Source organism: Sturnira hondurensis, unplaced genomic scaffold, assembly GCF_014824575.4.
Source record: "Sturnira hondurensis isolate 20B ecotype Veracruz unplaced genomic scaffold, ASM1482457v3 Scaffold0004998, whole genome shotgun sequence".
Taxonomy (NCBI): Eukaryota; Metazoa; Chordata; class Mammalia; order Chiroptera; family Phyllostomidae; genus Sturnira; species Sturnira hondurensis.
Window position 1 is genome coordinate 2,381,828 of NW_028077629.1, and position 15,681 is coordinate 2,397,508.

Genomic DNA, 15,681 nt, shown 5'->3' on the forward strand with positions numbered 1-15,681 from the left:
AAAAAGAAGGGGAAGGGGCAAGCAAAGGAACATGAATAGAGGACTCATGGGCTTGGACAATGAGGGTGGATTGACTGTGGGAGTAGGTGGGGACAGGGTAGAGAACAATGATGACAAAGGAGGGACAACTGTAACTGAAAAATAGTAAATTAAAAAAAAAATCTCGCAGAAAAAAAAGAAAAGAGATTCCCTAACAACAACCATCCCCATCAAATTCAGAAAAGCTCACTTATACTCTGTTAATTTCACAATACATTTTCAGTGTTGGCCTCTTTGGCGCTCACTCTCTGATATGGTCTTCCTTAAAAATTCCAATTTGTTCAATTTGGATCTTAGGCCAAAAAAATCCAGTTTTCAAAACTCACTATAACAAAATAAATAAACAAATAAATCTGGGAAAGCAACAACACTAAACACTTGCAGATACATTTCAATTACCCAAATAAGATAGAAGCAGGAAAGGAAACGTATTCTTCATTTTCTGCTTCCTCCTCCTGGGTTTAAATGCTTTAGTTTTGGACGTTTTAGTTTCTCAAATCACTGACTGTGAAAAAGACACAGTGAAGCCGAGTAAAGAGCACTTTGCGGGCTTCTCCTGGAGACTTCCTTCTTTCTCCATCAGCAAAGCAGCCAGACCAAGTACAAGTGGGTTTGTTCGAACACTTCCCCTTTACCAAAATACATAAATAAAGAGGAAATAGCATGTGAAATATTTCTAAAAATATTATATTTATATTTTCAGTATCAAAGAAATAAGCAATAACCACCAATACTTATGAAGCAGTAAGTGCCTGCCAACAAATGCACTGAGTGCACTACCTTTTCCATCCAAAATTCCTGGGGGACTCACCTAATTTCCCCATATCTCTTTCTTCCTCTAAAAAGTGGGAATTAAACATGATTCAAGTCAGGGCAAAAGATTATTTTTTAATGTAAGTTAAAACTCAATGAAAGATAGTAAATACAATGTGTTAATTTTGTATAGCTCCTCCCATTCCATTTGTGCTTGATTTTGACTTTTGCCTATCTGTTTGTCAGGCAAGGGGCTATAATTATGTCTTTGTAATTAAACTTTGTATGGACTAATATTTATCTTTATTTCCATGTCTTAATGTTTATAATAAATGGCTGTAAACACATTTTTCAAAATGCAAAGTGCTTAGAAATAGAAAATGTTACATGACTGATCAGTTACTATTGCTGCCGATGAGTAGAATTTTCTGGAAGTTGAAAACTAGCCTGTCATTCACACGTTTCATGGATAATCTACAAGTCCAATAATGCACAGGTGGCTGTTTTATTGTATCTTTTCACTGACCTGACCTAATAGTATAACTGGAATTAATTTCTGCGCTAAGGAATAAAAAAGTATTTTTTTAAACCACATATTTATTGTAACCTGTAGAAAGATTGTCAACAGGTATATTAGAATATTCCACTCCAGGTTTACTTTAAACAGTACGGCTCTTCTAACAAGTGAGTGTAAATAAAATGTAGTAACAGCAATGATCATTTAAAGAGTCCCTGTAAAAATATGAATTGTGGGGGAATATAAATTGAGAACATTCATTTATCAAATATATACCAGTGCCAATGATGTGACCTGTATACCTCTTGATTTGGAGGACACAATAGTAAACTAAACAATGGAATGCCTGCCTTTATGAAGGTTACATTGTATTGGGGCAGACAAATAAACACACTGGTTGTCAGACACTGTGATGAATAAACATACAGCAAGTAGAGGATAAGACTGTTGGAGGAGGGTTCCGGTGAAGAGGAGGTGAGCCCAGGATTCTCCAAACAGACCTAGTGAAGTGAGGAAGCAAGGCGTGTGCATGTCTGTCAAGAGGGTTTACTTGCACTGACACTTCCTCATTCTCCAGAAGCCCATGCTGGAGACCTTAAAGATAAATGGACATGTAGCAATAGACACACATCACACCATTGTATTTGTCTTTACCAACTGTATGCAAATACGTCAGGTTAGGTATACATAGAGATCATATAAAATTCCAAGAATAACCAGAAGTCTTTGCAGGCTTGAACTGTTTGGCAGGGATATTTTGCATCTGAGAAATGAAAGAGACTTAGGTGAAAGTCAGTTGCCTCTTCTCTCATTGGCTTGTGACTGACAGTTACTCATATAAGTAGTCAGTCTGCAGTTGACTACTTGCAGTCACATACTGGGCATAGAAGAAACTAGAGATTCCACAGAGACACAGCACAAGTAAGTGATATGATTGACCTCTATAAAGATAAGAAATGAAATAGCCTTTACTCCTTACTTTAGGGTTTTATTTTTATTACTGTCATACTCTGTGTGTGACTGAACAACTGTCTTACGACTCTTTTTCACCATTTCACTTGGATCTTGCCTCATTTGGAACCTCTCTGTTAGTGGCAAAGTTGAAATCAAATGATAATTTCTAAAAGAAATGTAAGTGTAGGAGATTTTCAAAGATACTTAAAGTGGATTTTAACATAGGAAATACTGTCAATACCAGAGGGAAAATCCTGTCTTAATCAGGGTTTGTAAATTGTTCTGGCATTTTCCCAAGTGATATTTTTAATATGTGAAGCAATAAAGAATTTCATAGTTCTTAACTTTCCATTTTTTAAAGTTTAAGGATTGTATTCTTCCCTGTCACCCTGTGTAAGAGTATTATTATTATTATTATTATTTGGAAGGAAGAGGGAAGATGGGCATGGGTGGGCAACTTTGCCGTGTCTCTGTGGAGAAGAATTAAAGACTTAACATATCGAACATTCTTAGCATGGTGACTAGCACATAGTGGATGCTTAGTAAATTTTGGCCAAAACTTTGTTGTAAGTCCTCACCACCAAGGGCAGGACTAGGAGGGGGCAAGTGAAGCTAGTGAGGCACCTAGGGGACACAGTTTACAGGGGCATTTACTCTCAGGGGTAGACAGATGCTGATCCCGCACTTGTACGAGACTTGAGTATCTCCTGGAGAGAAGAGCCACTTTTAGGCAAGCAAAAAAATAAAAAATTCAGGTATTTTATTTGTAATATTTTCTATCCCTTAAGGCTCATTTTACTGAAGTGTCCCTATGTGTGGCCAAAAATTGCATTCTATCATCATTTGTTTTTGAAGATCAGTTAAGGCATTTACCTCAGGCCAGAAATTTGAACTCACAACCCCCCAAAGATATTTCAGTGATTCCTCTTGCTTTGGATTTAATGTCAGACAACTGTTTTAAATGACTTTTGAGTTGGTCTTTGATAGGAAATTAGATAACTTGCCTTGTGAATTTGAAATTATTAACAGTCATGTTAAGATGTTCACAAAGATCTGTTCCCAAAGTCACAAGTACTTAAGCCTTTTTATACTTAAAACTCATAGGCCTTGGCTGGTGTGGCTCAGTGGATTGAGTTCTGCCATGTGAACCAAAGGGTCACCGGTTTCATTCCCAGTCAGGGCACATGCCTGGGTTGCAGGCCAGGTCCCAGTAGGGGGTGAGTGAAAGGCAACCACACATTGATGTTTCTCTCCCTGTCTTTCTCCTTCCTTTTTTTTCTAAAAATAAATAAATATAATCTTTCTAAAAACCTCATAGGCATAAAATATAAAATAAAACTCATAGGAATATATAAAATTGTATCCAGAATTCCCAAGTATGTTTGAAGTTCCTTTTATTTAAGAGTAAGAGCTCAGCCCTGGCTGGTGTGGCTCAGTGGATTGAGCACGGGCCTGTGAACCACACGATCACGGTTCGATTCCCAGTCAGGGCACATGCCTGGGTTGGAGGCCTGTTCCCCGTTCCTGGCAGGGGACACATGAGAGGCAACCATACGTTGATATTTCTCTCTCTCTCTCTCCTTCCCTTCCCCTCTAAGATAAATAAATAAAAATCTTTAAAAAAAAAGAAGATAGGCAAATAAACATTTATTTTTGAAAAAAGCGTAAGAGCTCACTCATATAGTTCAACACTTTATGAATAAAATAGGATAAATAGCATTTAAGTTCTGATTGAGTTATAAAATGATTAATAATTCCTTACTTGTAAGTATTCTATTCATCAAAGTTACTCCAAAATTTTTATCCCCTTTTCCAGTTACCTGATGAAACCTTTAAGGTGCACAACATAATAAGTGAATATGAATTAGCCTGCTTCGCCAGAGAGTTACATTTGGATTGTCATCACCTTTCTGGCACAAACACTGGAATTTTTGAGACTATTTCACTGTGCTCTTACAACAGTGTACAAAATAAAATATTGGCTTAGTTAAAATAAACTAGTTTTATTCTGATAGTTCATATTTTATCAAACTGCAACTACAATAAATTATCAAATTACTACACTGAAATGTATTGTTGTTATATGAAGTAAAAGAGCTACACACCTTGGAGAAAGAAAGAAAATACCTAAGACAGAGCTTTTCAAAAATGCCATTAGTTTCCATGTGAAAGATTTATTTATGACGTATAATTTTTTAGTGTGATTTGCTTTATTGCAGTATTTGCTTTAGTGCAGTAGTCTAAAAGCAAATCCACAACTCCAAGCTATGCTTCTACAGGTTCTCATCAAAATCCCACCAGCAAGATGTATATGTAGATAAGATTATTGTAAAACATATATGGAAAGATAATGGACTGAAGTACCTGAAACAATTTTGAAAAAGAAGAATAAAGTAGAAGCAAGAAGTCTCTTTGATTCCAAGCCTTACTGAACAGAGTAATTAATACTGTCTGGTGTTGGTGAAGGTTCAAACACGCAGTTCGGTGGAAGAAAATAGACAACCCGGATACAGACTAAAACTACAGAGAAATGTTCAACTGGTTTTTTTCCAGTAACTCTCTTTTGTCCAACTGGTGGTTATCCTGTGTTCTTTTCTATAAGTTTTATAGTTTTTACAATACTTTTAAGTCCATGATTCTTTATCACTAATTTTGTATGAAACGTGAGGCTTACAGTACATCTAGGTTCATTGCTTTGTCTGTTTATATCCAGTTGTTCCAACACAATGCTCATTGTTTTTGCTCCATGTAAGAGATTTAATTTCTAAGCTAGCTCTACATGTGTTAAAGCTAAATCTTCTTTTGCATTTAATGGCTCAATTCATATAAGTTCATGTGTGAAAGTCTCTATCGAGGATATTAGTCATTATTCATATGCTTTTTTGAGAAACTATGTATTTTATTTTTTCAGACAGAATTCTAAGAGGGCTTTTTGTTTGCTGAGTCAGGAACTTCATATGACTTTCTCTGGAGTGGAAGGAAGTTAGTGGTTAGTTTTAGGTGTAAAGGAGATCTTTAAGTAAGATCAGCTTTTTAACTTCCTGTTTCTGAATCATCTCAGGAAATGTATGCAGCTTTCCCTATCTACATGGGATTCTTATCGCAGAATGACAGTGGAAGGACTCAGAAATGAAGCTAACAGGAAATAAGAGGCCAGCATGGCACTAGAATTTGCCTAGGCCAGTCAAATCATATCTAGGTCTATAACCCACCCCGATGTAATTTCCATGTATTATGTAAAGTTGGTATCTAATTAAGTGTATTTTTTCTCTTTTGTCTCAGAACCATTTTAGTCTGGCCCCCTCAGGTCCCCACTATAATGTCATGTCTATTTTGTATATCTGAGGTTCCGTTTTGAGATGCTATGCACCCTTGTATGTCTAGTCCTGAATTGCAAGGTTTTCTTTCTACCTCTTGCTACCTGGTAGGTCCAGTCCTTTCCTTCTGTTCTCTTAATTTGTCTTGGCTAGTTTGGTCCTTAGCATTTCCATTTGAAATTTAGGATCAGGTGTATCTGTAGACTGTTTTAGATTTTGAATACAGACAATCATTGCAAATGAGGACAATTTTGTCTTTTCTTTTCCACTCCTTACCTATGTTATTTATTGTTGTCTTACCTCAGTGAGTTAACTAAGCCATCCATGTGTGATGTTTTGCTCTGAGTTTTCTTGTAGAGACTCTGTTAGGTTTAGGAAGTTTTTCTTCATTTCCAGTTTGCTAAGAATTGTTTTATTAAAGATTTTTTAGCACAAATGAGAAATTAATTTTATGAATTTTTTCAAAAGCATTTATTTGCATCTAATAAAAAAATAGACATATGATTTTTCTCTTTTAACCTATTACTTTCATATATTATGCAAATAGGTATCTTGGTGTTCAAATGTCTTTCATTTCTGGGATAAGCCCTATCTTGTTATTGTATTTTATTTCTTCTTATACACTACTAAATTTGAGTAGCTAATAAATTATTTAGGATATTTGTATCTTTATTTATAAGTAAAATTAATCTATAAACTTCCTCTTTTAATTTGACTTTTCTCCATTGTTTAATTCTCTGAAACTACTTGCAGAAACCAAGGATTACGTTTCCCTTGAAGACTCAGTAAACTCACCTGCAAAGTTATCGAGGTCTTTTATCTTTCATGGGTATAACTAATTACCAATTTGGTTTCTTTACTGGTTATTGTTAAATGCAGGCTGTCAGTTTCTCTTTGATTTGATTGTGTTAATGTATATACCTCTTAAATTTTGCCATCAAGGGTTTAAATTCAGTGACATAGAGTTATTTTTAGTGGTAGCTTATGACTTTTCATGATCTGCTTTATCTGCTATTGTGACCTCTGTTTTTCAAGATTTTATTTATTTATTTTTAAAGAGAGGAGAAGGGAGGGAGAAAGAGGGAGAGTGAAATATCAATGTGTGGCTGACTCTAGCACACCCCATCCTGAGGAAATGGCCTGCAATCCAGGCATGTGCCCTGACTGGGAATTGAACCAGTGATGCTTTCGTTTGCAGGCCTGCACTCAATCCACTGAGCTATTATGACCTCTTTTCGTAATATTAATTACTAGTGACTTTTCATATATTTTCTCTTTATCAGCTATACCAGAGGTTTCAATTTGAACTTTTAAAGCATTTTATAGAAATAGTTGCCAGACCCTAATTTCCAACAATACATCCCCTCCAGGGCACCCTCTGCCTTGCATGCACGATTTCATTTTCCTTCATTTTGAAGAAGCTAAACTCCTGCGTGGCCTCCACCTCTCACGAGTCCCACTTACTGTATTCATTTCTGTTCATTTTGGCCTAGGCAAAATTCATCTTTTAATCCTAACTATATATTTTCTTTTTATATTTCATTTTTATTTTTATGTGCTTGCAGAAGGTTAGGTTTATTAAAGAAAATAATATTGAGGATTTGAATTCAGTCATATCACACAAAGCTGGAGTGTCTTCTTTACTAGGGTAGGTACTATACCTCCCTTTCTTTCACCCTCCCTCTCTCCCTTTTCAGTCTCTCCTTTCTTTCATTCTCGTCTTTCTTTCTTTCTTTCTTTCTTTCTTTCTTTCTTTCTTTCTTTCTTTCTTTCATTCTCTTCTTTCTTTTTTTTTTTTCATCTTTACCTAGAGGAGTCTCCTGCTGGTCATCATGAGGGCTCAGGAGATTAGTCGTCATTGCTAAGAAGTCATTAGGAGATCACTATCTATTTTTTTAGTTGTGTGTTGTTTTTATTTTTTTTTTAAATTTATTGTTGCTCAGTTACAGTTGTGCTGCTTTTTCCCTTATTGCTCCCCTCAACCCCATCTCCCCAACTCCCACAGTTAATCCCCACCATTGTTCATGCCCATGAGTCCTCTATTCATGTTCCTTTGCTTGCCCCTTTCCCTTCTTTCCCCTGTTGCCCCCCTCCCCTCTGGTCACTGACAGTTTGTTCTTTATTTCCAAGTCTCTGGTTCTATTTGTGCATTTGATTCTTCTGTTGATTAGGTTCCACTTATAGGTGAGATCATATGGTATTTATCTTTCACTGCCTGGCTTATTTCACTTAGCACAATGCTCTCTAGTTCCATCCATACTGTCATGAAAGGTAGGAGTTTCTTCTTTCTTTCTACTGCATAGTATTCCATTGTGTAAATATACCATAGTTTTTTGATTCACTCATTTACTGATGGTCAGTTAGGTTGCTCCCAGCACTTGGCTGTAGTAAATAATGCTGCTATGAACATTGGGGTGCATAGATTCTTTTGTATTGGTGCTTCAGGATTTTTGTTTGTTTGTTTGTTTTAGGATTCGTAGGGTATAATCCCAGCAGTGGGATTGCTGGGTGGAAAGGCAGTTCCATGTTTAGTTTTTTGAGCTAATTCCATGCTGTGTTCAACAGTGGCTGTACCAGTCTGCATTTCCACTAATAGTGCATTAGGGTTCCCTTTTCTCTACAACCCCACCAACACTTGTTTATTGATTTGTTAATAATGGCTAGTCTCATCATTGTCAAGTGGTATCTCATTGAAGTTTTCATTTGCATCTCTCTAATGACTAGAGAGGTTGAGCCATTTGTTCATGTGTCTATGGGTCCTATGTATGTCCTCTTTGGAGAAGTGTCTGTTCTCTCTTCTTTTTCAACTTATAGTGCATGTCAAGCACTGTATTTTACACATAATGTTTTCATTACCCTTTTACAGGTGAGGAGACTAAGGCTAAGAACAGGTGACATGCTTAAGACCATTCAGGTAGTAAGTGGCAAGGGTGACTCCACAATCATACCTTCCCTTTGCCCTTGAACTTGTTCTTTGCTGCATCCCTTGGTGAAGGCTGGGGTATATTTTACTTCCCTCCTTTTGGTCTATCATTCTTATGAAATACATTCTTCAATACAGTGAAATTATTGTTACAGAGATATACTGCTAAATGCAATAAGAGGGAAAGTTATATATTATTCTAGACACTATCTTCTATAGTTATCTTTGTTGTAAATTTTCTTATCTATTTTAATTGGCCATAGAAACATTTACTTGAAATTCCTAATGTTAGTTTTTATGCAAAAGGTTTACAAAATATAAAAAGGATATTTAAAATCAGTAAATAACTCCAACTACATTTACCCTTACTCTTTTTTATTTTATTTTTTTGGTTATAAAAATGTGCACATATATCCTGAAAAACAGGTCTTCAAGTTTGGGATTTATAGATGTAGAAATCAAGAAAACACATTTTTGTTCATTAGAAAATACAATTTTACAAGTAAATACAAGAATGTGATGTGCCAGTCCAGCTTCATTAATGAGTTCTGACTGTTGAAAGGATGTTCTGGAAAGCAAGATAAACATTTGTCAGATGTTAGTGGGCCTGTGCCAAATCTTAGATTTAAAGGCATATTTGCAGAGAAATGTAGATAACTACCAATCTATGCCAAGATTTTTAAAATATCTTCTTTACTTGAGAGAAAAGAAATACAATGTAAAATAGCATTATGTTGCAAATTAACAATAAGCAACCCCTTTGGTTTCATGCAGAATTCAGGAGTTAGACTTTGATATTTGTGTGGCATTTGAGCAAATGATAAAAAGTTATATGTTTAAATGTTAATGCTGACCTTAATGGACACATATGAATCTATATAGGCATAAACTGTTTATAAGAGAAATGTGTAACTTCTTTATTGCCTTGGAACTATTGACCTGTGACAACAAAAGTCAATTTATTTTTTCTTTTTTAAAAATATATTTTATCATTTATGCTATTACAGTTGTCTTAATTTTTCCCCTCTTACCCTCCTCTCCCTGAGCCCCTCCCCTCCCTCAGGCAGTCTCCACATCACTGTCTATGTCCATGGGTCATGCATATATGTCCACAAAAGTAAGTTTAAAAAAGTATGTAAAATGCTTTTCAAATAGAAGCTACAACAAAGAATGACACTTGTCCCACACTGAAGATTTGTGGGGGAGGGGTTGAGATTTAAAACACAGATGAAGGAGCTGTAATGTCTATGCTTTTTATTTCCTAGATAAGAATTTTTTCTTTATTACAATTACATAAAATCTTTATTTTCAGAAGGAAATCTACTAATTCACATTTTTAATTTATATCTTTGTACTCTCATATCTTTTCTACTATTTACTTTGAAGCCCAGCATTTCTTAGGAACTTGAAAATACTCTCATTGTAGTGACGGGCAACTCATTAGTTCCCAGCTTTGAGCTTCCTGTATGCGTGCTTACTCCCTGAAGGAATTTGGGGCTGTAAATCTTGGAATGCTTGTTAGTTTAGTCCAGTGAATTCTTCTCTCTTTGAGAACATTCCCTCACATACTGATATGTGCGGCATGTACCACGCTTCACTTGGGTGGGGACTGGACGGGCTAATGGGAGTGGGACAGAACACAGAATGACTAGAGTGACTCTTTCTGACAAGGAGCACCACCTCCAGTCCACCACATCTGGACATGGAGGACCTGGACCCAGGGAAACTGACTCCATAGGAATCACCATCATCCCCACTTCCTGTATCCTGAGGGGGTCTAGATAGGCAACCAGACAGTTTTTTCTCTCTATCACCCTGTCCACAGATAGACACCACAAATGCATGACCTTGAAAGATGAACTTGGTCAGATAGATTTTTATGATTTGTGTTTGACCTTTTGTGTGCTGTGATTTCAGGTGGAACTTTGAGGCTTGAGCCCAACTTTTCTTTTTATCTAATATTCCATTAATATCTTTGAAGACTTCCTTAGTAGAGAATAAAATATTTAAATTTTCTACTTTAAATAATTGATTTATCATTTTTATCTGATGTTATATATGACTTTTATTTATGAAATTACTATAATTATATTTATTTTTAGTGTGTTGTATTCACAGTGTTTATTCTCACTATAGAACCAGTTTAGAATTATTATTATCAATAGCTAGTAATTACTAAGTGTTTAGCATTGTTCTAAATGCTTTACATGTATTACCTCTTTAGTATCTTTACCTATAAATAAATAAACAAATCCATATTAAATACTAATAAGTCCATATTAGTATCTTTACCTATAAAAAGTGGAATTGAAAATTCAATAAAATTTTTTTGACTAGACCAAAAATATGTAGCAACTAATGGAAGAACTGAATTTCAAATAATAATGTTTTTTCTCAGTTGCCTAATTATTATAAAATTACTATAAATCTACTAGTAGTACTTAAAAAGAATTAATTGTTTAACAACAATGGAAATGACATTATACAAGTCACGTAACATTCATAAAATTAAAATGACCTACATCTAGCCAATATAGCTAGTATTAGAAAACTCTCTGAAATATAGAAACTTTGCTTTCTTTCTCCCTTGCTCCTCTAATGAGGAAGTGGAGAAATATGTTCAGCATTGCACCATCCCAACAAAGGTCCCTAAGACAGGGCATATTTGCATGGTGCAAGCAACCCAATAGAACCTGAAGCATGGATCAGTGAGAAAGAAAAGAAAGTGATGTTTCCCTGAGCCCTTGATTCCTAGAGGTGAAAGCCATGGATGAGGAGCAAGAGGGAGTCACAGGTTGGCAATGGTTGGCTCATATTCCTGTCCCTTGCGATCCTTACCCACCTGTCCTCACAAATTCAGCTGTGTCAGCAGAGTAAACAACAAACCAAATGTCAAACACCATCCATTACAAGTAACTGTAGCATGACAAAAACATCTACAAATAAAAAGTTTTGACTCCATCCTCTTAAGGTTCATGTGTACATACCCTCCTACTGAGAAGTCTTTTTATAAATAAAATTTGAATTTGGTTATTTCACTGGAATGTTCCAGCTGATTCTTAAAAAGAGAGTCACAATCTTCTTTCAAGTCATTCCCATATCCTATTACAATGGTGATTTATAACTCTGGTTTTAAAATACCTTCAAATGTCTGCAGTTATCTCAAAAGATGCCATAAAGTTTTCAAAATGTTCCCAAACAAAAATGCTGAAATATCTCTAGAGGGATGCAAAAATAATGTCTCCACTTTTCTCTTTCCAGAATTACATAATGCCAAGCTATAAACTCACATATTTTAATATGAGGGGGAGAGCTGAAATTATTCGTTACATATTTGCATATTTGGATATAAAATATGAAGACCACAGAATAGAACAAGCTGATTGGCCTGAAATCAAACCAAGTAAGTAGCACAAAAATAGTTGATGAAAATGTAGAAAAAAGTGTTTTCAGAATGTTTACTTTCCTCAGGTAAATGAAAAAAATAAAGGATTTTAATCTCACATAGCTTTATATTGGGAAACAGCAGTTCAGGCAAGTTAAATAAATGCTATAAGACCCAGAAAATTTCATGTTAGAGATAAAAATACAAACATTGCAGAAAGAGAATATAAAGATAAACCAATATGAAGTTTTGTCATAAGAGCTGAAATGGGGGAATACTGAAGTCAACATCCTTGGCAACTGGAGTTGGACGGGGTTTCTACTGATATCTATAATGTTTTGTCAGTGATCAGATGTGCTGCTCCAGCAGAAAACCAACTCAAAATGGCTTAAATAATAAGGAAATAAATTGTATCACATAACTGAAAATCCAGAAGTAGAACAGTTTTCCAAGGATGGCTGTATTTGTTTTCCCCCTCTGGGTGTTGGCTGCCTCATGGACCTGGTAGCAATGTGTGTGCTGCAGCCCCAGCCGCAGAACCCTGAGCAGCAGTGATAAGAGGATACATGAGGAAGAGTAAGAGAGAAAACTACTTCCGTAAGTGTCTCCAGAAGAATGAAGAAAAAACTTTTCCAGAAGACCTCAGCTAATTTCTCATGTCTCACTGGCTCATACAGAGTCACGTGTCCATTTCTGAATCAGTCATTGGCAAAGGGGATGGAAAGAACCTTAAAACCATCTAGTTCCCCACTGAGTTGGAGATGGAATCAATTTTTATGAGGCACGTGACAATATGAAAGAGGGGTGGGTACGCAAACAAAACTGGGATCTGTTTGATGAGAGAAAAGAACAAATGGGCAAATCAGGCTGGTAACCCAATTAAAACATGCTACTTAGTGCTCAGGACAATGAGGAAGAATTGAAACTATCATTACATTGAACAAACAACAGCATGTGTTCTCAGGAAGCTGTAAGTCATCTGTTAGCTATGTTACACAGAAATACTAACTAAATATTAATGATATGTGTAAAATCTATATATTTCTGACTGGATCATTACAAAATTACATAGAGATGAAGATGAAGGAAACAACTATTGACTACTTGAAGACTATCTGGCACTTGGTAGATACTCTACAGACTCGATTTCGTCTAATTTCTCTAGCATTCCTACATGGAATGTATTGTTATTTCTGTTTCATACTTGGGATAACTGTAAGCACACATAGTCTAGGTAGTTTTTCCAAGGTCACAGCCCTAGTAAGGTAGAGTTGATTTTAAACACTGGTCAATTTAATACTAGGGCCCAAGTTTTTTGCACTTGTAGATAATCCCAACAACAATAATACCATGATAAATGCTATACTAGCAATAAATATTCCTATATTCCCTTTGGAAGCATGAGTTCCTTAAAAGTCACTGCCTCTGTATCACTTTTTTTCTTATAGAGAATTCTTCTCTGCTAGGATAGAATATTTTATTTTGTTTTCATGAAACTTTGATATTAATGTTCAAGTATTTCTTCCAATATCAGAATTTTTATGTGGGGTTTTTAACTCTGTGAACATAATTAATTCAAGATGGTTTTCAAGTTGTGGAAATAATGCATGTAACAAATTACCCATTATATTATATTATATTATATTATATTATATTATATTATATTATTTATTTTAGTTTTTATTTGTTTATTTTTGGAGAGAGGGGAAGGGAAGGAGAAAGAAAGGGAGAAAAACATCAATGTGTCATTGCCTCTCACATGGCCCCTACTGGAGACATAAACCAAAACCCAGGCATGTGCCTTGACTGGGAATTGAACCAGCAACCCTTTGGTTTGCAGGCCTGCACTCAATCCACTGAGCTACACTAGCCAGGGCCAAATTACACATTTTAGATATAAGGTTTTAGAATGCCTTATATCCTATTTTACCTTAACTTTTCCTTATGTTATTGAAAATGGAATTGCTGCATTGTGTTAATATTTTTATACAATTGAAAGGGATCTTAAAGTTTGTGATGGCCATGTTATAGTTTCAAATAACAGAGGCCCAGCACAAAAATAGTTGAAAGAGGATAAAAATTTGTATCTTTTGCATAACTCTCAACTATATACAGTATAATTTTATTTTTCAAATATATGTGGGAAAGCAATTAAATACTAAAATGGTTATAATTATGTGGTATGCTATTTTATTTATCTTTAATATAGAATTTTTCTATGTTACTTTCTGACAAAAATATGTTTAAATTACAAAACAAAGACTTACAGATAAAATATTAATATGATATCTGCTATGAGTCTCTCCTGTATTTGTACAAATATGTTTACTGCCGTACTCTATAGTTCAAATAGTCCCTCATCAAAAAATGATTTTCTTTTTATTATTTATTTATTTTAATATTTTATTGCTTAGCTATTACAGTTGTCCCATTTTTCCCCTTTTGCCCCCCTGCACCTAGCCCACCCTCCACTTCCTTAGTCAATCCCCACACTGTTGTCTATGTCCATGGGTCCTTCACGTATGTTGACTAGTCTCCATATTCTTTCAGTCAGTCCTCACCTCCATGCTTCTTTCTTACTGCTGTCAGTCTGTTTATTTTGTTCATTAGATTCTTCTTATAAGTGAGGTGATAGGGTATTTTCTTTCACTGACTGACTTTTTTCACTTAGCATAATAGTCTCTGGTTCCATCCATGCTGTTGCAAAAGTCAGGAATTCCTTCTTTTTTCTGTTGCAGAGTACTCCATTGTGGAAATATACCACAGGTTTTTTATCCACTCCTCTATTTATGGGCACTTCGGCTGTTTCCAAATCTGACTATTGTAAATAGCATTGCTATGAACACAAGGGTGCATAAATTGTTTTGATCTGGTGTTTGGGATTCTTAGGGTATATTCCCAGGAGTGGAATTGCTGGGTCAATATAAAACATGATTTTCTAAATCATAACTCAACATAAGTCAAACTCTCCATATTACTCAGAGTATGGCTTTAAAGAATAATTAATGTGACCTCTGATTAAGGCCTGAAAAATTAATGGAGCATTTAAAAAGGGTTTTTTTTTTAAAGAAATTAAATGGTAAGCATATATAAGTATATGAAATAGTTTATGATATAGAGAATTTCACTGTAAATCTGGGCTTTAAACCTGGTTCTGTCATTAACTTTATAGCAGGTCTTCTAACAAACAACTCTATTTTTTAAAACTTAAAAAATGTAAAGATTCTATTAGCAGGTGCTTTATGTCCCATTTAGAATAAATATTCAAGAATTCCATGATTTTAAAATCATGCTTTGTAGCCCTGGCTGGACACCTCAGTCGGTTAGAGTGTTGTCTTGATACGCCCAGATCGTGGGTTCTATCCCCAGTCAGGGCACATACAAAAATCAACCAATGAATGCACAAATAAGTGGAACAGCAAATCAATGTCTCTCTCTGTCTTTCTCTCTCCCTCTCTCTCTCCCCTCTGTCTTTCCCTCTCCCCTTCCTCTCTCTCTCTAAAAAAATCAGTAAGTACAAATTTTTTAAAAATAAAATTATGCTTTGTTTTCAATTATCAGTAAACAACAGAAGTATTTTAACTTTTTATTTTATTATGGAAGTTGATTCTTTGCTTGTTTTATTTTAAGCTCTTCCATTTGGCAAAATCCCCATTTTGAAAGTCGATGGAGTTTATCTTCACCAGAGCCTAGCAATAGCAAGATACTTGACCAAAAACACAGGTAACATGTTTATTGTGTTTTAGAATTTTTTATAACAGATAAAATACATATATATGTGTGTATATATATA

General features: G+C 35.1%; 1 protein-coding gene across 1 annotated transcript in view; it reads left to right on the forward strand.

The window, feature by feature from the left end:
- The first annotated feature begins 2,142 nt into the window (after window positions 1-2,142).
- Window positions 2,143-15,681, forward strand: part of HPGDS (hematopoietic prostaglandin D synthase) — a 32,864-nt gene continuing 19,325 nt past the window's right edge. Inside the window, exons 1-3 of the mRNA XM_037046093.1 lie at window positions 2,143-2,230; window positions 11,765-11,906; window positions 15,519-15,611. Of these exons, the coding sequence (XP_036901988.1) occupies window positions 11,774-11,906; window positions 15,519-15,611 (226 nt within the window). The 5' untranslated portion in view covers window positions 2,143-2,230; window positions 11,765-11,773. The remainder of the gene's footprint in view (window positions 2,231-11,764; window positions 11,907-15,518; window positions 15,612-15,681) is intronic.